The sequence below is a fragment of the Micromesistius poutassou genome, assembly GCF_964030765.1.
Source record: "Micromesistius poutassou genome assembly, chromosome: 20".
NCBI lineage: Eukaryota > Metazoa > Chordata > Actinopteri > Gadiformes > Gadidae > Micromesistius > Micromesistius poutassou.
The window spans coordinates 6,969,982-6,993,374 of NC_140290.1; the positions used below are offsets into that span (position 1 = coordinate 6,969,982).

At 47.5% G+C, this 23,393-nt stretch overlaps 1 protein-coding gene across 1 annotated transcript in view; it reads right to left on the reverse strand.

Annotated features, from left to right (window-relative positions):
• Window positions 1-22,249, reverse strand: part of slc45a4a (solute carrier family 45 member 4a) — a 27,927-nt gene extending 5,678 nt beyond the window's left edge. Inside the window, exons 1-7 of the mRNA XM_084485129.1 lie at window positions 22,091-22,249; window positions 6,372-6,560; window positions 2,864-3,043; window positions 2,308-2,498; window positions 1,654-1,837; window positions 801-1,265; window positions 1-244 (exon numbers count right to left, since the gene is read on the reverse strand). The exon at window positions 1-244 is cut by the window's left edge and continues 136 nt beyond it. Coding sequence (XP_084341255.1) covers window positions 1-244; window positions 801-1,265; window positions 1,654-1,837; window positions 2,308-2,498; window positions 2,864-3,043; window positions 6,372-6,560; window positions 22,091-22,172 — 1,535 coding nt within the window. The 5' untranslated portion in view covers window positions 22,173-22,249. The remainder of the gene's footprint in view (window positions 245-800; window positions 1,266-1,653; window positions 1,838-2,307; window positions 2,499-2,863; window positions 3,044-6,371; window positions 6,561-22,090) is intronic.
• Between the last annotated feature and the right edge of the window lie 1,144 nt (window positions 22,250-23,393).

Sequence of the window (23,393 nt, forward strand, 5' to 3'; positions counted from 1 at the left end):
TGGTGGTGGTGCCTCCGCTCCTCCTCCGCCTCGCACACGTCGTTCATGCTGCGCGAGGGCTTGATGAGCAGCGCGGCGTTGGGGTTGTGGCCGCGCCGCTGGTGCTGGTGGCCGAGGCGGCAGCGGCGGCTGCCCACGCGGCCGTAGTAGGAGAAGGTGCAGGAGGGCTGGCGGTAGAAGGTGTGGTGGCGCCGCGAGGACAGCTGCTGCTGCTGCTGGCGGGCCGGCGCGCCCGTGCTGGCCGCTGTGGGTGGGGGGGGGGTGAGGGGTTGGGGTGAGGGCGGGGTTCGTGAGTTAACGTTGTGGTGTAGGGTGTCGATTTCTGCCTCGGACTGGAATGTGGCACACACGGAATCAGGGGATGTTTCTATGTCTTATTTACTGACACGCTTTGCTGAGATGCACACTCTGCCTCTATCTCTACGGTTATGTAATGGATCAGAAGATGATACCTGCCTTGTGTCCTGATTCCTTAAGCTACTCTAAACTCTGCTGGTTATTGTTTAGAAACTGGGATTGTTTATTGTTGGGATTAAATTATATAACTAGAGGGTCAAATGCAAACCCTAAACTAAGATTTTCCAGGCCCAAGGGTCCTTGTTTCCATTACATTGAAATACAGAGATTTATTTACATCTATATCTTTATCTATTAACCATAGATAACTATCTATTTGTGAACTATATAAAAATATGAAACACAAATACCCAAAACCAAAAGCACAAAAAAATATTCATACCAATTACACCATAGGTGGAGAATACATTTCACTGGTTCAGAATAAGAATGACCCTCCTCACCTTTCACCATCCCGACCCTGTGTGCCTGGCCCTTAGTGCTGATCCCGTTCACGCTGGCCCGGGTGGCGTTGGCCACGTTAGCCAGCAGCCGGCCGTTGGGCGTGTGCTGCTCGCTGAGCTGGTTGTTGAGCAGCGCCTCCTGGCCGTCGTCGTTCTCCATCTCCTGCAGGAAGGCCGAGAGGCGCGAGATCCTGGCCACCGGCGTGTGGGACCGGCTGTCGGCGTCGTGGCTGTCCCGGGGGTGGAGCTGGTCCTGGTCCTGGTCGAAGGGCGGGGCCGGGGGCGGGGGAGAGCCGCGGTGGGTGGAGAAGAAGGACAGGGTCCGGGTGGGCGAGCCGTGGTAGGAGGACAGGTGGTCGGCGAAGATGGAGGGCTCGATCTGCTGCAGGAACAGGGTCTCGTGGTCCAGGTGGTCCATGTGGTCCAGCGTGGCGTCGGCCATGGCCAGCACGCTGTCGCTCTTACCTGCAGACGGAGGAGGGAGGAACATGTTAGATAGAGTAGAGAGAGGTGGATAGAGAGAGGTAGACACTGTTGATACAGTGAAAGAGAAGGGGTTAAATAGAGTAGAGAGAGGTGGATAGAGAGAGGTAGACACTGTTGATACAGTGAAAGAGAAGGGTTTAAATAGAGTAGAGAGAGGTAGACACTGTTGGATATACAGTGATAGAGAAGGGGTTAAATAGAGTAGAGCGAGGTGGATAGAGGGAGGTAGACACTGTTGAGCATACAGTGATAGAGAAGGGGTTAGATAGATTAGGGTTGGTTGGTTGGTTGGTGTATGAAAGCAAAGGAGGAGATACAAAAAATGATTAATGTTTAAACAAAAGTGGCCCGGCCCCCATCAACTTACTCCGAATAAGCTCCACCTCCCGGAAGTCCATGTCTATAACGCCATTCTCCGATTGGTCGTCTTCGTACGGGTCGTAGAGGCCGTAGCTGTCCATCAGCTCGTCCTCCCCGATCATGGTGAGCTGAGGTACAGCACCAGTCTTCCCAGAGGTCAAAGCGTGTGTGTGGGGGTGCTCTGGGCTCTCCTGATGAAGAAGAGGTTAACATTTAATGCATCAAATATTATGTTAAAAGGGTAGCCATCACACTATTTCTATAACACAAGAGAGCTCTGCTCAATACGCGCGCCGTGAAAAACAACGCGGTCTGCAACACAAACTCTACTTCTACCAAGACATCCAAGATAAGTAGAACCATTCATCACATCTGTCACTGCTCAAAGCAGAACGCGACTCAGCAAACGGGCCTCGCCTTTCTAGAGGGCAGACAAAACGCAACGGTGATAATGTAACACAACACACGGCAACCGAGCGGGGCTGAAACGCTCAGTATGTTGTGACATTGTGATATCATTCAAGACGTCTGAAGCCATTTGTGGTGAAAAGAATCATGTGCCCACAAATGAATACAATAAATGAACACTAACACAAACACAAGCAAACAATCACACACACTGGCACACACTGGCACACACACACACACACACACTCGCTACCTGGTCGATGCGGTCGCTCTGCGGGGAGTACTGCTGCTCGTCGATGCTGAGCAGGTGCAGCACCACGGAGATGGTGAAGAAGAAGGCGGCGAACACGAAGAGGATCTGCTCCTGGGACTTGAAGATCTGACCCAGGAAGGTGTGGGTCCAGTCCAGGCCCCCCAGAGCGTAGCCCACCGCCCCGCCCAGCCCTGTGTAGCAACACGCCGGCACGCGCGCACACACACGCACACACACACACACACACACACACACACACACACACACACACACACACACACACACACACACACACACAGCAAAAAGAGAAATTATTATAGAATCTAGATTATTTCATGATATACAGTACGATGCCAAAGATAGACCAACAGTGGGCTAAACCTTGGCTAGTTGGCTGTTGTGCTATCGTAGGCTACTTTCAGGTTAGACGTCGAGACGAGCATAAGCAAGGGGTTATCTAAACATACGCTACTTCTAGGCTAAACGTAGGCTAGTGTCAGGCTAGTGTTTCAGCTAAGAGCCGTCTGAGCGCGGGCTGGCGGCGGGCGGGCTGTACCGGCCGAGGCGGCGTGGATGTTCAGGGCCATGTCCTGCTCCTCCGTGTTGGCCACGTCCAGCAGGTACGCTCGGATGGGGCCGTCCGAGGCGTCGGCGCTGAAGTCCAGCACCACCACCCCCAGCACCGTCAGCACGATCCCTATGGGCTGGCTGCCCTGCTTGTCACCCAGCGCCAGGCCTACAGAGGGGACGGAAAGACCAAGATGAAGACGAGCGTTCGTTCGTCGATGACTCGGCTCATTGCTCTGAGGACGGACCGCCACGCTCGACGTAGAGGGGGGGGGGGATGAGGTGGAGGGAGAAAGGGGGAGAAGGATGGGAGGGAGGAAGGTGGGGGGGAGACGGATCCTCAGCGATAGTCTTAAAATCGTCCGTCGTGTCGACGTTTAAGGCGGAGGGGGGGGGCCCAGTGACGGAGAGCGAGTGAGTACTCTTACTGTATTAGTCGTAGTGTTGTTGTAACCATGGCTACGGTACTACGGAAACTCTCATTCATAGATCACAACACCGGACGCCTGCTCCTATTTCAAGTAAATTAGCAGCTAAACATCTGCATGCGCCTGTGTGTGTGTGTTGTATGTTTCTCACACACACACACACACACACACACACACACACACTGGCGCAGCATGGGTGTCTCGCCCGCCTCCTGCCTGTGTGAACCACTCGCTCGGTGGGAGCGCGGCTGTTTGTGTGCTCGTACGGGGGGCAGGGGGGGGGGGGGGGGGGGGACGACAATAGAGTGGCGACGCACAACTGGCTGCGGCTGGCAGACAGACAGGAAGTTAATTGTGATTGGCGGAGAGGGGCGGGAGCAAACAGGAAGCATTTTCCTGTGAACTGTCTCGTCCCGCGTTCCCATGTCACCAGTGCGTGCCCACGCCGGCCACGCAGGGTTTGTCCCCCCGCAAGGTGGTATATTTATATGTGTACGTGTGTGTGTGCGTGTGTTTGTGTGCGTACACTTTCTCGCTGTCGTCTTGCCCCCTTACTTTCCTTTCTCACACAGATAGAGGTCAGAGGTCACCATGTCACTGAGCTCTCATCGGGGCAGGTCGGACCCCGGGGGCCTGCCAACCGCTCAACACGCACACACACACACACACACACGCACACACACACACACACACACACACACACGCACACACACACACAAAGGACATCTCACTCATTCATTTGTTTCTCCTTATCTCTATTCAGCACACAAACTTTTTTCCCCATGTGTCCAATCGATGTGTGCATGCTGACAGTGTAATCATGTGTGTGTGCGTCCGTAGGTGCGTGTGTGTGTGCATGCTTGTGTGCGTATACATGGACAGTAACACGTCCAGGACTACGCGCATAGCGACGAGCTATACATCCATCAGCTAATTGATTGCCAGTGGATCAATACAGATCCTTCATAATGTAGCAGAGGTCGGACGCGTTTGACCTCGATGGGGTTCTGCTGACGTCATGGACAGTGACCTTCCAGGGGAAGGATTAGCCACACTGGGTCCAGCCTGGATCACGTCTAAAACTCTGGCGCTTCAAACTACAGATAAGCCATCAGAGGGGTCTCTGCGCCCATGACCCCACACACACACACACACACAACATTGAAAATGAGCTGCGACCACAATCGTGCGTGTTTTACCACTGCCGTAACAAACAGCCCTGACATCGTAAATGACCAACCATGCCTGATTCACGACGCCACGGTCCGAGTCTCCATCAACGGCAGTCGACCAAACTGCCCCGCTCTGCTCTTGGCAGATGAGAAGCAGTTTAGTACCCTGCCCCCCACACCCACCACCCTCCATAGCCAAAGCATTTGCCAGTGTGGGCAAGTCAGCGTGAGAAAAGCCCTTTTAGTGGAGCTGACAGAATCCCTCCGTTTGGGTTCACTCGCTCCCAGACCAACCGTGTCCAAGGGACGGGAAAAAAAAATGGAATGAGGGCCTTAATCCCCAAATGGATCTCCCTCCCTCTCTCCCTCTCTCTCAGGAAGGAGACAGGACACATTCCCTTTTACGCTCTCTCTCTCTCTCTCTCTCTCTCTCTCTCTCTCTCTCTCTCTCTCTCTCTCTCTCTCTCTCTCTCTCTCTCTCTCTCTCTCTCTCTCTCTCTCTCTCTCTCTCTCTCTCTCTCTCTCTCTCTCTCTCTCTCTCTCTCTCCATGGTAGCAAGTCTCATCAATGGCCCACGCCTAGGGATCAGTCAAGTGTTATCTTAACCTTATCTTAATTAACCCAACACTATGTTGTTATTGTTCTCATGGATGACAACGATAAAATACGACATCGGCTTCACTCCTAAAACAGTTTGCCATCTATCTGGTGGGCTTTAAATGAAGACAGTATGACCACAGAGGAACGGCCACTGACAGTGTGTGGTCGTAGCAGCAGCTGGGAGACACTCCTTCTACCTCCATGGGAAGAGGCTGGCCCCCACCAGGCCTCTGAGGAGGACAGTACGAGCTGTCAATCAAAGTCAAACAGCCGGCAGGATCACAGACAAGGAATTCAAAGGCAGGATGGATGGGGATGGGGTGTCTTCCGGTTTTACCGGTACGGTGGTATGTGTCAGCTTAAACTGGTTTCATATTGTCAAACAGACCTGTACATTGTTTTGCAAATGACAACCTAGTGTTTAGAAACGGAGCAGTGTATGGCTTTTCACTTGGGAAAGATGATATTGTACTGCGTCGTCTGGTGGAATACTTTGTTATACCGATAAGTGTTGTTATAGTTATCAATCTGGTTAAAATAAATATTACATCCATCCAGCTAGTCAAAGATCAACATTTTAAATATCTGCTTAAATCTGTCAACCATTATCATTTCAATTCAGTGATTTGTTGCTTTAACTCCTTAATTACATCACATGAAGATGTCAGAGAATTTAATTTGTATAGCCCTAAATCAAAGGACTGCACAGGAGAGTTAAGAGTGTAATGTCCAACCTTTAACCACAGGGCGGCCTTGAGTGCCAATCACTTTTATTAATAATCCATGAAGCATTATGGACCTTTTTTGAATGAAATTTCCCTTGTCAGAGCACTGCAAGAGATACGTCTGTCACAGACATTGAGTAACATGTCTGTCACAGAGTAATTCACCTGAATGTCTGGGGCTGAGCTGCATTTGGGGGTCAAAGGTGAGCATCTGTGCTTAGTATTAGTAACAGGTCAAAGTGTAATGTGTTATGTGTAATATTCAGCGCTACAATAATGGGTTCAACACAAACTGGTTGGTAACCACTGTGGCTCAGCTGAAGGCCAATGATCAGCAAATTAATTTGATTTGCCCAGAGCAAAGAAGTCCTCAATGCGTCAATTAATCACTCCTCCTTACTTTTCTGACCAATCACACACAATGTTTGCATCTCCGTAATCTACAGAGATTTCGGCAACTTCTTCACAATCTCGGAGGTGCAAGACTAACTTTGACGTGGTTATGCGTTTTGCGTACGTTTCCTCCACATTCACGTCACTTTTGTTCCAATGACCCCACCAAGCCCACTCACCCATCAGAGAGCCGTTGAGGAAGAGGGCCACGCCCAGCAGGGTGCCCACGCACAGGGCCAGGATGAAGGGCCGGCGGCGGCCCCAGGCCAGCGTGCAGCGGTCGCTGGCCGAGCCGATCAGGGGTGTGACCAGCAGGCCCAGGATGGGGCTCAGGAACCAGGTGAGACTGTAGTACTGCTCCGGGAGGCCTGGTGGGACGGGGTGGGGGAGGGAGAGATGGGGGGAGAGAGAGACACAGGGAGAGATGGGGGGGGAGAGATGGGGGGAGAGAGGATAGGGAGAGACAGACACAGGGAGAGATGGGGAGAAAGAGACATGGGAAGAGATGGAGGGAGAGAGAGAGAGACAGGGAGAGATGGGGAGAGAGCCACAGGGAGAGATGAGGAGAGAGAGAGTTAGACATCATGTTTGATACTCAAATGCATCATGTTTGAGTATCAAAATAAGGAAAGCATTTTTTGTGAATTGTTCTGAAATGTGTTTGTTGATACATTGGTTAGGGCAGTGGTTCCTAACCTTTGAATATAGGTGTATGACTTAAAAACAGATAAGACACCTGCAGTGGCTGAGCAAGAGTGCCAGTGCCCCCTTTTGACTCAATTATTACTACAAGGAGGCCATGGCTAGAGGGAAGCAGCAGAAAGAAAAACGTCAGCAACTCTGCTAATGCTCCCAGTGTGCTGCTTGAGCAACCACAAATGATTGCCAAAGATGACAATGGATAACATGTCAATGAAAGACATATAAAGTTATGCACAAAGTAACACTATTTCTTAAACAATAACAAGCCATTATACTTACACTATTTACTGAACAATATTCATTATATATTAAGGGTTTGTTTATTTTTATATAATATAAGAATATAAGAATAAAATCCCACGTGCCACCTGTATACCCGTACCACAGGTTGAAAACACTGGGTTGGGGCATCTTGCTCAGGGAAACCAACAGGACATTGGGGTACCAAACCCAAATGATATAGTCAGGAGTCAAACACACTAACCCCTGGAATGCGTAGCAACATAAGCAGTATCTTCACTCTGAAGTACAATTACAACACTAACCACTAGGTGGCAGATGTAACAACACCAGCAGAGGGTCCATCCAAACAGCGGTCTACCTCTATGAACATCCATGTGATGCTTTCTCCTGCTGATCCCTCGGATCCACAACCCTTATCCCCATCATCCAGAGTGTAAAGACACCAAGGCCCACAGACCAGCTGACATTGACTTATCCGGAACGTTCCATCGTCCTCCCTCCCTCATTACTTTTCCACAGCCTTCTCCCCTCCTTGTGTTGATCACATGGTTCGCACTGAGGGCTCCCGATTGGCCACAACGCCCCCCTGACCTTGAGTGACTCACTGGAACACCCCGAGAGCTTAAATCTAAAAGCTAAAAGGGGAACCAAGCCCCCCAAGCCCTCTGATAGCCCCCCTCTTAAGACGTCTTCAAGACAGCCGTCTCACAGAGGTGTCCTCGCAGGACAGACACAGGTGTCACTCATAACCCTGACTATGGGGATGCTCTGTTTCTGCATCAGGGCGCAGCTAGAAGAATTAACGATTAATTCCATTCTCGTTTAACTCGATCACTCCATTAATCCATCAAATTATCAGACCCGTAATTAGTGTAATGAGTGACACCTGTGTTGACTGACTGGGAATTTACACCGCGAGAGAGAGACGTGAGCATAACGTAGGAGTATCAATTAACACCGCCGTCGTTTATTTTGCTATATTTTCAAGTGTCGGCCTCTGCTACACTTGCAAGAGAGGAAGCAGAAATCGGAGGAACAAAGAAACCCAGAAAGTCCTCCTCGCTGGTGGCGTTCCCGAGGGACACAAATGTCAATGGCTGAGTGCTGTGTCCCATTAGCAGATCAGATTTTCCAGGTGATTCCAGCAACAGAGGTAAACCTTCTCCTAAAGACACCTTGTTAAGGGCAAACCAATTAGTGTTGATCCACCTGACCTAATAGGCTCCCCACGCACACTGTGATGCTGACTGTTTTGTGCCATTATTGCCAATTGATAAATTTGTATTTATTACAAAGCCTTCTAGTATGCTGTCTTTTCTTGCCATGTTCTTTGGTTATTTGCGGGGGGGGGGTTATCTTAATAATGGTGGTTGTTTTTGTACACTCACACTGGCAGAATGTCTTGCCGTTGCTATAATCTGGAGGAACAGGGGTTGCAACGTGCAACAAACTTTTTGTACAAAGCCTGCTGTGTTCAAACAAGCTACTCTATTGTCCCCTGCGGCTGTAAACCTGTGTGCTACTGTGGAACTCTGGAACCGGGGCTTGACCCTGGTTGCCACGGTGACCAGGTCTTGGGAACCCTGTCGCCACGGAGACTCCATCACCTCCACTTCCTGCCCGCCTCCTAATATGGAGTCATTCACACCAGACTTCCTGTTCCGGAAGTTTTGTTTTTTAAAAAGAAAGGACTCCTTAGCCAACCTATTTTCTGTGCTTTTTTTTCCTCACAAAAAGTATATATACTGTACATAAATGCATACACACAACCCCAAACACACAGTATTAAACACACACACACACACACACACACGATAGTGATCTTTCTGTCTGTATGCATGTAAACAGTTGGACAACAAACAACAGGAAAAGAAGCCTCACCAAGCAAATAGTTCTCTCTCACACACACACACACACACACACACACACACACACACACACACACACACACACACACACACACACACACACACACACACACACACACACACAATACTGAGAGAGAATTCAGGAAGTATTTACTACAAGGTGACAGCAGAGATGGATTGAAAATAACCCAAATCCAGAAAACAAATGAAACACCAGTTTCATAGCGGAGATGCTTGTCACAGAGCAGAAGGAAAATGAATGTGAGAGACCACGTGAGCTGAAGGAGAACCTACGTACGAGTACATTACGTATGTGCAAATAAACAAAATCCATTAGATTAAGCATATCCATGAGAATACCATCCATAAGAAAATAAAAAATACCATATTGAACAGAGAAGAAGGGAGAGTTCATGTTAATCAGAGAGACCACCAGTGAAGAAGGGAGCAAAACGGAGAATATAACTTTTAGAAAAGAGCAACAAATTGGCGTGTTAAAGGGTTAAACCCCAAATCACTCTTTTCATTTGAAAACGGCTCTGCTTGGGTGTCAAGAAGTGATGGTGAACATTTCTGTGTTATTTTTTAATAAAATGTATAACGTTTTTGAAAGGGAGAATTCTCTTGTTAAGTGTTTTTAACAAGGGGTGAGTGAGTGTGTGCATTAGGGAGACTGCGAAGGAGGTTCACATCTGAATGGATTATGACCAGCGCTGTTGAATAATGGTAGGAAGTAGAGAGACCCAATCCCTCCCAATCAGTCATCAAAGCAATGGTTTTATGGCGCAACACAATTGCTGGTGCTGAGCGCTCTCACACACACACACACACACACAAAGACTGTTAGGGTATGGACTGCCCATTTGTGTGTGTGTGTGTGTGTGTGTGTGTGTGTGTGTGTGTGTGTGTGTGTGTGTGTGTGTGTGTGTGTGTGTGTGTGTGTGTGCATGCATATGTGTGTTGGAAAAGGCCTCCATTCAGGAGATGTGCCGACAAATAACAGATTTATACAAACTAGAACCAAGAGCCTTTTAGGTCAGGTGGCGGTCTCAAATTATAGCAAACGTGTTGGCCCTGTTGCTATAATACAAATAAACGTACTGTTGTTTCAGCTTTCAAAGAGAGGAAAACCACAGGAACACTGCACCGCTCTGTCTCCTGGAAGGCGAGGGGATGACTTTGTGTGGGATGTGCATCATATCCAGCCCTCATCTCCTCTCTCTCCCCCGGGGAAAACAACGCGATTGGCCGCTTTCTCACACTCCCTCCGATGTACGATCTTGTGATTGGCTACTTTCTCACCTACCCCCCCCCCCCCCCCCCCCAGCCCCATGTTAAAAGAACGGACGGGCTACCTTCTCACATACCTCCCCAGGTAAAACAACCTGATTGGCTGCGTTCTCACAAGCCCGTCCAAGGAAAACAATGAGATTGGCTGCTTTCTCACATACCCAACTAAGTAAAACAAAGATATTGGCAACTTCCTTACATGCCCGTCCAAGGAAAAACAACGCGATTGGCTTCTCTCTCACAAGGCCCAATTTGGTGAGAAAAACAACAGCAGAAAGGCCTAACCGCCAGCTTAGTGTGGTACAGCCTCTAGGTGGGAATCAAACCCGAATCGCTGTGAAGTCTTTTGCTACGTGGCGAGTGCACTTGCGGGCTGAGTCAGCGTGTGAACCAACCTGTGACGCATAGGTCAGTTAGAGGAGAAAGGAGGGAAGGAAATGAGCGGGAAAAAAAGAGTTTACACTTGGAGAGAGGGAGGAAGCAGGTGGCACACAGAAATAATATATGAGAGGGAGATTAATAATAAATGAGAGAGAGAGAGAGAGCAAGGGAAAGAGAGAGTGGGTGAGAGAGAGATGTATGGCAACAGATGGACTGTGAAAGCCGTTTGCAAATATGTACGTCATCCGTTTATAACCGATTTCACTCTGTGAGCTAGTGTGAGTCCCATTCATTCCCATGGCAATTTGAACAGTTCAGTCGTTAGCATTGTGTGGCTAGGCGAGGACGCTAACACGATCGATGACTAAGCGGTACCCGAACGATAACATAACGGATATGAAATCGTGGTGGCCCAGATTTCTGTGTTCATTAAAAGAGATGGAGGAGAGAAGGGGGCACACAAACACACCAACACAGAGGTGTTCTCACACACACACACACACACACACACACACACACACACACAGGGTGAGTCACAGAGCTTGTGCGCAGTAAGGGGCAGTGAAGACATCTATCATGCGTGCACTTGCACACACACACACACACACACACACAGGCGCACACACACGGCAAGGTCAATAATATAGTGCTTACTAGGATGAAATATTGACTTGTGGTTGGTTGTTTGTGTGGCTCTCCCTCGCCCCCAGTGTGTGCGTCAGTATGTGTGTGCATGAGGAATTATATACCACACACACAAACACACACACTTATATATAATCATTCACTTGATTAATTTATAATATGTATCATTTAAGAGTTACATCATTTTTCAAAGTGAATGCATGTGTGTGTGTGTGTGTGTGTGTGTGTGTGTACTAAAGGGCAGCATTAAAAGTGCTTTAAAAGGCGCACTAAGAGCGCTAGCAATGAGCCAGTCAGCACGGTTACGTAACACACTGCAGTCGTCAGTGAGCTACGAGCGAGCGAGAGCGAGAGAGGGAGAGACACGCAGAGGTTGAGATCTTGGATCACCGTCAACCTTGGTTTCCCCGAGTGGCGAGCGACCTCGCGTTAAGTCCACCCGAACAAACCGGGTTTGTTGTTTGCGAGTGAAAAATGACGACCTGCCGGCCAGCGTCCCACCCCCCCACACACCGTCACCAAAACACGACAACATTCACACAAAAGGCAAAAAGGAATCAAAACAAAAAGCAGACGAATCACGAGAGTGGTTCGGCAATGTGCTGAGACGGCGCATTCAGGCCGCGCATGCCTGGCCTAACCGGCGGTATCTGCATACCTAAACAACCAGCGTGCCCCTGGGTGCATACAGAGGTGTGTCCACACACACACACGCATGCATAAACAAGTAAAAACAATACACAAGGGTTGGTCTCTTTTGTCCCCGTCAAAAAAAAACGCACGCACAAAACAGGACGCTTGGCCGACCCTCAATTTAGAAAAAACAACAGCAACCGCTTAATAAAGACTTCTTCTTATCCAGAAACAGGCCGGACTACATTTAAATCGGCTTCGTCACACTGGCAGAACGCACGTGTTGCCTTGTTTATCTGAGTGCGTCGCGCGCGGCTTTCTGGGCTAAGACAGTAGATGGCGCTGTCTGGATGAAGACTACGGTGTCACGGTGAGCGCAAGGGCTTCAGGAGAACATGTACTGGTGTGAGAACGTCGACACCGTTCCGTTGTCTCAACACACTAAAACAAAATCACACACACACACACTTTCTTTTACAGAACAAAACATATTAGCTACTGTATGTCACGATTGTCGCGCAAACACTTGTCGTTTCCTCTGCTCTCACGCTCACGCAAAAAAAACGCACACACAGTGTGTTTTCAAACACCGTCACTCATTCGTGTGTGTGTGTCCTACGCCTTGACTGCCTGGATCAGATTATGGTGATTAGTCAGCCTGTCTGACCTGACATCCTCTGGTTTATATAACCCCGCGTCATGCTGGCTAAAAGGTCAGTTTTAAGATTAGACCGGCTCGCGTGATAGGATGGGCCCAAGTGGATTAGTCGGCATGATAGGCCGCCGCAAGATCAGGACGAACCCTCGCTAGCACTGGCACTGCTAGTGCTAGTGCTACATTAAACAACTGCTACTGTCAAAGAGTCCTGTGATTAGAGGACGTGTGTCTGTGCTCCGGAGGGAATTTGACTCAAGCCTCGTCTCACCTACGAAGAAAACCAGGAGCTTCACTTTCTTTACGATACACTCATGTGCTATATTTACAACACACAAAACAACAACATCCCTAATCCCAGATTAAACACTGTTGCATGCTTGCCTACGCCGTAACCACTGTTTGGAAACATACAGCTTCTTCCCCGCCCACTTACTGGCCCCCGGCCAGTGACCTGAGAGGCTGCGCGCGGGGGTGTATATTTAGCCAGTGTGACATGCAGCCAGTTACATCATCAAGGTTGACCTGCTTTACCTGCTCTGCTGCAACCATCACAAAGACACCCCAGCAACCTCTCTGGAGCTCTGAGGCTAAAGCACACAGCCTGTAGCCTCTCACCATAGGAAGCCAAACTAAATTACTAGTCCATGGGTATTATTTTAGAAAGGCTCCGGGCTCCTACTCACTGAGGAAGATGCCTTAGCCTTACCTGCTCAAAATAAAATATAGGAAATTGCCAATGAGTCAGCCAACAATAATAAAGGAGAACCTGAAGTCTGGTTTATTGGATCGAGAGATGACTGTCTGTCTTTCTGCATGCAGAAATTCTTAATTCTGACTTTGGGAAAACCATCTTGTGACATAACTTGGTAGGCAATGTGGAGCAACAAAGGTTCTACGTTTCGAGGGATTCTGTTGGACTATCCACTACTCCATGTGTATATCACCTACGTGATGGATTAAGTGAAGCAGTGATGCAACGTGACGAAGGATCAATGGTATTAAGGAACTGGCAGGCAAGAATCAGAGCCTCAAAACACGGCATCACACACCTAGTATGTGAGGGTTACTAAGGGCACACACACACACACACACACACACACACACACACACACACACACACACACACACACACACACACACACACACACACACACACACACACACACACACACACACACACACACACACACACAGGAGGCAGAGAGACAGAAATGGAGAGAGGTATAGAGGTAGAGAGAGACAGAAGTAAACAGAGAGACTATCATAGGTTTAGCAAAGGCTGAAAGGTCGTTTGCAGGACGGATCGCGGTAATCCCTGTCCCTCGGCTGAATCCATGCTAGAAGGTTAATAACCCTGTAATAAATGTCCCTCTCTGGGGATTTATTAAAAGCATCAACACATCTCATCTTATAACGATCACTTCAGACTTCACTTCAAATGTTTGTAACAAAATTTAAAAAAATCTTGAGAGGTGTATGTCATCAATATTGCTTAGTTTTAATAAATAAATAAATATAAATATTAGAGGGTTTGGAGGGGAAACAGCAGTGGGGCGCTCTTTGATGTGTTTGGATGGACACTGTGTGTCTTTGTTCAGAGAGAAACGTGAGAACGAGAGAAAGATAGAGAGACTACAAGAAAAATAAGCTATATGAAAGAGAATGGCAAAACAGAGTGAGAAAAAGACAGACAGAAAGGGCTTACAGGGACTATGGAAGCTAGCTGGTGAGGGTAAAAGTGGATCTAGTTAGCTGGCAGTTATCACATAAACCCATTTGGATAATCACTATCATTATATCAGCTAGCTAATAAGAGTGTTTAATTGAATGTCTTGTCAACACCAAACAACTAACAGCCAGCTATTAGAAAATAAGAGTTACTGTAAAACGTGTCAAATGTGTTCTACATTCTCTCAGGTGTGTCTCTCAGGTGTGGTAAACACTCAGTACGTTTACATGCACAGCATAATTCGATTAAAGCCATAGCTTGATTATGCTCCTCAATTGGACAACTGCAATTGTCCACGTATACATGGCGGTGAGTAAATCGATTCATTGGCCAAAGCGTGTCATGCCCCGGTACGATAGGTGGTGCTGTGCCCATTTCAACTAGTGGTAATAGAGCCACCGGTTGACCTCTTTACGTCACCAGCAACAACAAACTCATTTGAGAAAGCGATGTTTCAGCAGACAGCTGTCAGTTCACTTCGGGTCTATATCATTTCTCCGACGCTCCATTGTTCCGACCTCCCGGTCGTATGCCGACTCCTCTGGCTGCTCTGCCGGCGGAGCAGTCCGCATACGACGAGAGGTCAGAACAATGGAACGTCGGAGAAATGATATGGACCCGAAGTGAACTGACAGCTGTCTGCTGAAACATCGCTTTCTCCTCCATGTCGCGTTTCAATCTGGACTTCAGAGAGTCAAAGCCAAAGTTAATTTCTCCCAATTCCTTTTGCCCATGGGCGAGATAAACCCGACTAGGAGTCTTTACTTGTTGTGGAAGTACCAGAGAGTCGGAGAACTCGACGCAGTATGTAAGATTCATAATATCAGAGAATACCCCTGTCAGTTCGGCCGCGGCGCAATGAATGAATAAAGATCGTAGTTATTTTACAACCTCGTTGATGAGCAACATTTAGAAAAACATGGACTTTTAATTCAGCCTTGGGTTAAATCGAAGCGTAGTGTGTACTGAATGCACGTTGATGATGATACACTCCTTATAGGGGGTAACTACATTGGCACAACACCGGCTTCCTCCATCTTCTGCGCCAGCTTTTTAAATAAATAGCCGACCCAAAGTTAGTTGACAGCTGTCTACTGAAAACATCTTTCTCCCACCGAAGCAGCCCCTCCGCCGCCCGTCCCTATACATTCCCCGCCGCGACGCAATGAATGAATAAAGATCGTAAATACGTCGGGAGAAAAAAACATTTATTTTGACAGATGTGCCCGAAGTTACTACTTTACAACCTTGTTGATGACCCACATTTAGAAAACATGTACTTTTAATTCAGCCTTGGGTGAAATGGAAGCGTAGTGTCCGTGTGTTTCCACCTTTAATGAATGCATGCCATGCGCGCTCCCACGGCCGGGACACAATTCTTATAGGGGCTAACTACATTCACCGGCTTCCTCCATCTTCTGCGCCACCTTTTTAAATAAATCGCCGTTTCTTGTTATCCCTTATCCGACGGCGGCGACAACAACAACAAGACTATCGTCTCCTTCTACTTCCGGCTCACGGCCCCGGGAAAAGGTCTCGAGCATGCGCAGAACGCAAATCAACGCATAAGCCAATTCGATTGGCTACATGCACGCTTAGCTCGACTATGAATCGCATTATCTAGGGGTCTTAACTCGACTATGAGTAAGCCAATTCGATTCGAGTATAGCTCGACTAAGGTGTATACAGGATGTAACGGTATGAAAATTTAACCTCACGGTTATTGTGACCAAAATTATCCCGGTTTTCGGTATTATCGCGGTATTTTTAAAAGTGTGTTCAATATGTTCAGAAAGCACTGATAGGCCTACGGAAACTGAAATAGTTAAAAGTGTTTATTATATTTATTTATATTATCAAAAGTGCAACTTTTAACATCAAAGGAACAAGGGTTCAGCATGTAAACAGCTTATTTATCAGGAACATTTACAGTAGTGCAGGTTTAATCCAAACATTCAAGACATAAAGAACAATATGTAAACAATTACTCGCTCTCCGTCTCCTGCCGACACTTCCTCCGCAGATCGCCGTGACCGCGACCTCATAATGTTCACTTTACATGCACATTCTTGCCTTTGACCTCAATGAATTTGAAGTAGTGCTTATATCTCCACCTTAAAAATACCAACTTTTCATCGGATTGCTCCGGACTCGCCATTTCTACTGCTTCATCGAATCTGTTTGGTGTTTGTGTGTGCGTGTGTGTGTGGCACGCGTATCCTGGATTGTGTGTAAAAACACTGGCTCAGATTGGCTACCATGAAACACGACTCTGCCTTAGCCAATCATAATCGCTAACCCACCCGGTCTCCGTCCTCACTAGCAGTTTGTGTGTGCAGCCAGGGGTGCGTTCGGATTACGCAGTTTATTCAATCAATTCATGGTAACGCACCGCATTTAACTGTCAGTAACAGCGTTGTAAAGACGGAAAAATTAATTAGTTAGATTACCTGTTACTGAAAAAATAACGGCGTTACCTAACGCCGTTATTTTAAACTGCGTTATTCCAAACACTGCTCGGATGAAGCGCTGGGAAGGATTTAAGCACACGGTTTCCACACCGCGGGCGCGGTTATCCACCGCGATAATAATTTTATTTGAAATGAAAACGGTAATTGTTATTGACAACATTTTTATCGCGGTTTACCGTTACACCGGTAACCGTTACATCCCTAAATCCAATAATAGTTGGACTAAGCCAATAAATCGACTTTCTTGAGTGTCATGTAAACGCACTGACAGTCAGCTAAGTCTTGTCAACATTAAAATACACAATGGCATGAAAACATGAACTAACAATTGATGACGCTTCCATGCAGGAAGAAATAACACAATCATTTCATCATGTGGTGAAAGGCTGCGGGTTAATTTTCTCATTGTGTAATAATTAAAGACGATAACTTGTTGGCAGGTTGTTGGCATGTCCACACTGCAACGGAGTCACAACAGCATCAAAACAAAAGGAAAAGTGAACCGAGACAAAAAGCTGTCGGCCTACGCCCAAGTGATATAGACGAGAGCAGAAGGCGATGTGCACAATCCATCATGCCAAAACAGGCCATGCCAAGTAAACACAGCGGTGGCTGGGTACATGTTTAGTGTTGTACAACTTATACTTACTAAACTTACTAAATGTTTTATGGTTTTAATTTCAGGGCAAAGGGTTGTGTAATGTTTTAGGGGTTTCAAATACAAGCCGTAAGGTCCTGGGTTCGAGGTCCATGGCCAATGTACACACTACAGCCTAAACTGTAGTTAGATACCGGCCCGTTAAAGACCTGTACCCCAATCCACCACGAGCCACTGTGGAGGAAGGCGTTTGCTAAAGGATAAAGGGATTGTTAATCAGGGCCCTCGTTAGGTTTGGCAGACGTGGCACAGGCACGTCATCAGAGTGTTCATCAAACACTCTGATCCACAGTTGTCTGCTGTTGCCACCGGTGGGGACAGACGGAGCTCTTGTCTGAAGCAACTTCAGTGAATGCCTACAGGTTAGGCTATGGACAGGGGAATCCAGGCCAGTCCTTTTTGGAAGGGAGTCACCCTAGTCACGGTCAAATAAAGCTCACTTAACACCGATGTTCATGGGCGTAATCACGACCTTTGCACAAACTTATTTTTTAAGGCTATTTTTTGCATGTCGGTTTTTCTTCAGATTTTCTTTTAAACTCTACAAGAAGAGGTGCTACAGCAATGCACAACAGTGACTATAAGATGCCATGGCCCTGCATGGACTGTATTAGGGATCGACCGATATATCGGCCGATATTTGCGTTTTTGACGTGTATCGTATCAGTTGATTTTTATTTTTATTATTTTTTAAAATATTTTTAGCATGCTTTTGAAAATATCACTGCACGGTATCGGCCCTAAAAAATCCATATCGGTCGATCCCTAGACTGTATGTGCACTCACACACATGACGGCGACGATCAATTCTGTGTAACTTTTACCTTTTAACATTCAGGGTGTATTCACAGATTCACTTGCGTCTTCATCACACACCTGTGTGTGAGTGAGATGAGCACCATCTCCAGACTTAACTGAAGTCTTTTAGAGGATAGATGCAGCGTGACATGAAGAACTCAAATGTGCCGACTATTATAAACAAGTCAGTGCTGATTAGGTCATCTCGGGCACAGCGGTCCTACGTTTGGGCCGATATTCTTGGGGGAGACCTCACAGAGCCTGCGCCTGAAATCATTCTATTCCAGGGAAAGAAGCATTGAGAAGGGGATTTACCAGGTGGCATTTACACACTTACAGACCCTGCCTCAAGCAACACGGTTCATAAAAACAAATAAAAAGCGAAAGAAAGTGAAACTCTGCATTCCCCAAGACTTGACTTTAGATCATAGTTCATCTAAAGTCTGATTTGTGAGCCCACTAAATTAGGCACTTGGCTCTGAACAAAATGCTAATCTATGCAAGGTCACGGTTGAAAAGTATGCATTCAACTGCCTGAATGAGATGTCCTTCCTGGGTGGGGAGCACCACGTGCGTTCATTGTGGGGTTATGTGCGGTGAAGTGAAGGTTGCGGTTGGCTGGTCGCGTGCCCTGGCACCCCGGCGCTAGCGCGCTTTGGGCGGCTCTTCTCAGAAGGCTTTGGAGCTTATGTAAGACATGCGCACTCCTGGGAGGTTGGTCACAGAACACACACTCAGGCGTGCCCCCATCTTCTCTCCCTCCTGTCAATCTCTGCCTGTTCCTGGGTACTCTCGCCCCCTCTCTCTACGTCTCTCCCTCTTTCACTCGCTCTCTCTCTTGCTCTCTCTACCCCTCTCGCTCCCTCTCGTTCACAGGTTGTCAAGCCCTCTCTCCATCTCTCCTATTCATAGGTAGAGTCTGCCTCGCTCTACCCCTCTCTCCCCTTCTCTCTCTCCACTTCTCTCTCTTGTGCATATTTCTCTTTCTTTCACTCTATTGTTCTTATTTTTCAGAACAGGAAGTCTCAATCTCTCTGCCTCCCTCTCCCCATCTTCCTCACTTGTTTGTAGGCAGTCTCTCTCTCTCCCCGTCTCTCCCTCTGTCCCATCATTCACCTTGCGTGTCTCTTTAAGGAATACATTTTTCAATCATTTCTGGTGTAATGGACTGATCTGGACAACAGTTGGTCCAGTGTTGAGCGAGAACACTGCAGCTGTAATCCGCGAAAAACGGACTGCAATGTAATCCTTTGTGGCAATATGGGCCTGTCAATGTATGCCCTCTAAAAGTAATTGTTTTTGCCACTGACCGGCTCTGATTCTTTTGTATCATTGTGGAAAGGATCGCTACAGAATAATGTTACTTCTTTCTTTACCTTTTGTCTGTTTGTTATTGTGTCCAACAAAGTCTCACTCAAGTAGAAGTCTCGCTCTAAAATGTCATTTTCCGCAGGAAATGTCCCTGTTGTCATGACACTAAACTCTCCTTCATCCAGATCTTTTAGATAACACTAAGCTACACTTTCGTTAGTCCAAGACTGCCAACTCTCCTCTCTCCAGCTCTCACTCACATTACCACAGTTCTCTTCTTTGCAACAACTAAACTTGAGCCAGACTTTGGTGTACACAATAATAACAGACCCGATACAGCGAGAGATAAAGAAAAGGGATAGGGATCTTTCAATAATGTTAGAGCATAGCCAGTGGCAAAAACAAGCACTTTCAGAGGACGCACTGAGCTATTGCCCCAAATAATTACATTGCAACTATTTCATATTGGCTGCAGAGTCAATACTGGACCAGCCTCAATACTGGACCAATTGCAACCAAAGAAAATTCACTCTTACATTCATATGATCTGAAAATATGGTCCAGGTTGAAAAGTTCTCTTTTAATCCTCTCCTACAGACTGTATTGATCCAACAGTAGTACGGTATAAAGGTCAACATGAAGACAGTCTCCTCTCTCTCCCTCTGTCTCATTCTCTCTTCCCCCCCCCCCACCCAATCATCTCATTCCCATTGCTAACAGTTCATTAGAGTTAAACAAGTACATTACATTAAGGTTTAAATCTCAGTGCAATGTCACCGGAGTGGTAAAGTCTGCGTCCCGGCTACTTTGAAATCTCTGACTAAAGAATAGAGAGAGAACACCGCCTCTATTTACTGTCCACACATAGAAATTATGTTTTCACACGCTTTATGCTCTATGTTGTATAAATAGCGGCCAAGCTGTCACTCAAGTGTGACCAACTCCACAAGGCCAATTGGAATCCAACTCAGTGTTTAGGGTCAAATACAGCAACATTTGCTAACACACTAAGGTTAAGCCTAGCCCAAGAGTGCAATAGAAGTAGCAGTACCAGTTTAGCTAGCACTAATTTTATGGTGACAGTCACTAAGGTCAGAAGCTATACGATATGTCATATAAAGTGTGCAACTGAAGTGTGGTGATTACAAAACAGCGGTTGTGGCTGAAACGATTTCAGGGACAGGAAGCAAACCTTGTAGAAACCAAATCACCCCTCCGAGTCGATTTTGCAGATTTTGCTGAACAAAGTCAGCAGTATGGGTGGAAAAAAACTAAAATAACAGAAGAAAAAAAAGAAAATCTGAGTGAAAACAGAGGAAGAGAGAGTAGGAAGTGGAACTCACTTAGGTGGTGAAGAAACTGACTGCTCTTGTTGGCGTCAGCATCTCTCTCCCACTCCCACCTCACCTCGCTGTCTCATTAAGTACAGTGAAATTGGAAAGAGTCTGCGTGTGTGAAGAACATCAGTCCAAGGTAAACTCTAAACAAGAGACCAACTGACCACCATTATCCCATAGCAGCAGCAGCAGCAGCAGCAGCAATGTCACATCGATAATACAAGTCCTTGTTGGGACAATGGATGTAAAACCTTTCCAGAGATGAAAGTGAAAAAAAGTGCCAGGTTAACTGAATAAAAAAAAAAGTGCCAGGTTAACTGAATAAAAACATATGCAGTGACATTGTCAAAAGTGGTCAGAATTGGCAGTTAGTCATGTGCTAACCATTTAAGGCAACACGCCTCTTAATGACCCAGGTTCGATTCCCACTCGCCGTACTATATGCTACATGTCAATCCCTCTCTTCTCCAACCCACTTTTTTTTGCCTTCTCTCCCACCGGAAAATAATGATAACACTGGCTAAATCCGGAGTCAATGTTTGTGTCAATAATGCAGAATTGATCAGAAATTGACCTTGGCTATGATTTAACAACGTGGAAGGCTGCCACAGCAGAACAGGTGATCAACAAAAGTCTGTTCCTGTGCTTGCACGGTGAACATAATTGCATGAATGTGTGTTGTTAAGGCGGGGCTCGTGTTTGTACGGGTGCGGAACATAACGTCCTGGTGTCACATGCGCCGTCTGTTATCTATGTTGTGTTGCGTTCTGCCTCCCTAAATATAGACCTCTCTGTGTTCCGGGGTGCCTGTGTGTGTGTGTGTCTAGACAGGTCAGGACAGCACTTTTGGGTGTGTGTGTGTAAGTGTTGTGAAATGTGTGCGTGTGTGTGTGTGTGTGTGTAAGGTAAAGTGTGCACGCTTGTGTGTTTTTCAAAGTTTGCGTGCATGTATTTGTTATCGTGTGTGTGCGTGCTTGCGATCAAGCAAATGTGAATGTGTATGATAAGGTGTGCGTGCTTGTAACCTCATCAAAGTGTGCACGCATGTATTGTACGTGTGTGTGTGTGTGTGTGTGTGTGTGTGTGTGTGTGTGTGTGTGTGTCCGTGAGTCCGTGTGTGTGTGCGTGTCCGTGTGTGTGTCTCTGCATGTGTGCATGCGTGCTCGGCCCTCACCTATCTGCAGTAGGACCGGCGTCACCAGGGCCGTCTCCATGGCGTAGCAGAACTCCCGTCCGAACATCACCGCGCCGTGCATCAGCCATCTCTTCAACGGGATCCCCTCCACGGGCCCCTCGCTCGCCTCCTCCGCTCCCCCCTCTCCTCCTCCTCCTCCTCCTCCTCCTTCTCCGTCTCCCCCCGAGCTCGCCGTCTCTCGGCCTCCGCCGTTCCTCCCGCCCTTCCCGCCTCTCTCCTCCCCGCCGTGGCGGTCCGAGGCGGGGGTCTTGTTCTCCACCAGGCCCACCACAGATCCGGACACGGAGTCGCCGGCGTCGGCATTCTGGGGAGGCATGGCGGAGGGCATGCACGCGATGGAAGACAAGCGCGCGCCCCCGCAGCTCTGTGACGGCGGCCCCCCGGTCAGTGGCAAGGGGGGGGGGGGGGGGGGGGGTTGGCGGCGGGACGGTGAGACACAGGGAAACGCTTTCTCCGGGAAAAACCAAAACAAACCAAAACCAAAGAACAAAAAACACCCGCTGGGTGATACTCAATCTATGCTTATGTATGCTGTGTTTGTTTGTGATATAATGGGTGGAAAACTAAATATATACTATATATATATATATATATATATATGTATAAATGTCAAAGTTGTTATTGTCCACTTAACAGTGAATTACAGCATAGCATTGAGTGATAGCAAAGCGCTAAGTCGGTGCAGTGGTGCTTACAATTAGCATTCAGGTGAAATCACACAATTGGGATGATAGTGATAGTGGTGGGGGTGGGGGGGGGGGTGCAGGATTAATTTAATCTTTGGGCGTAAAAAAAAAAAAAAATCGGAACAAATTTGAGCCAAGTCAGCCGATCCGTCAAATGCTGCCCTTCAAAATAAAGGTATCATCCAACTCCATTGGCATCGAGGTCCTCCTGTGCCCTTGAGTGCCGCGAAAGGAAGTGGTCGAATTATTTTCACAGTAAAGGCGCAAGATACATTCCACAGGTGCGTTAAGTCTAAGAGTGAGTGAGTGAAGCATGTGAGGGGCCTGAATGTGAGTGTGTGTTTGCATGTGAGTGTGTATATGTGAGTGTATGTGTGTGTGTGTGTGTGTGTGTGTGTACGTGTATGGCTTATTCAGACATCGACATGTCTCCTCCTACTTTTTTCCGACCTTATTGTCTATTGGCTGTGGACAAAATCCATATGGAAGCCCACTCGGTGAGTTCCAGTGTCATATTAAGGGTGGGGGGCTGCACGTGGGCATGGGCGGAGGGCCTGGGGGGCACGGGGTGGAAGCAGCAGGGGCCGACGGCGGTG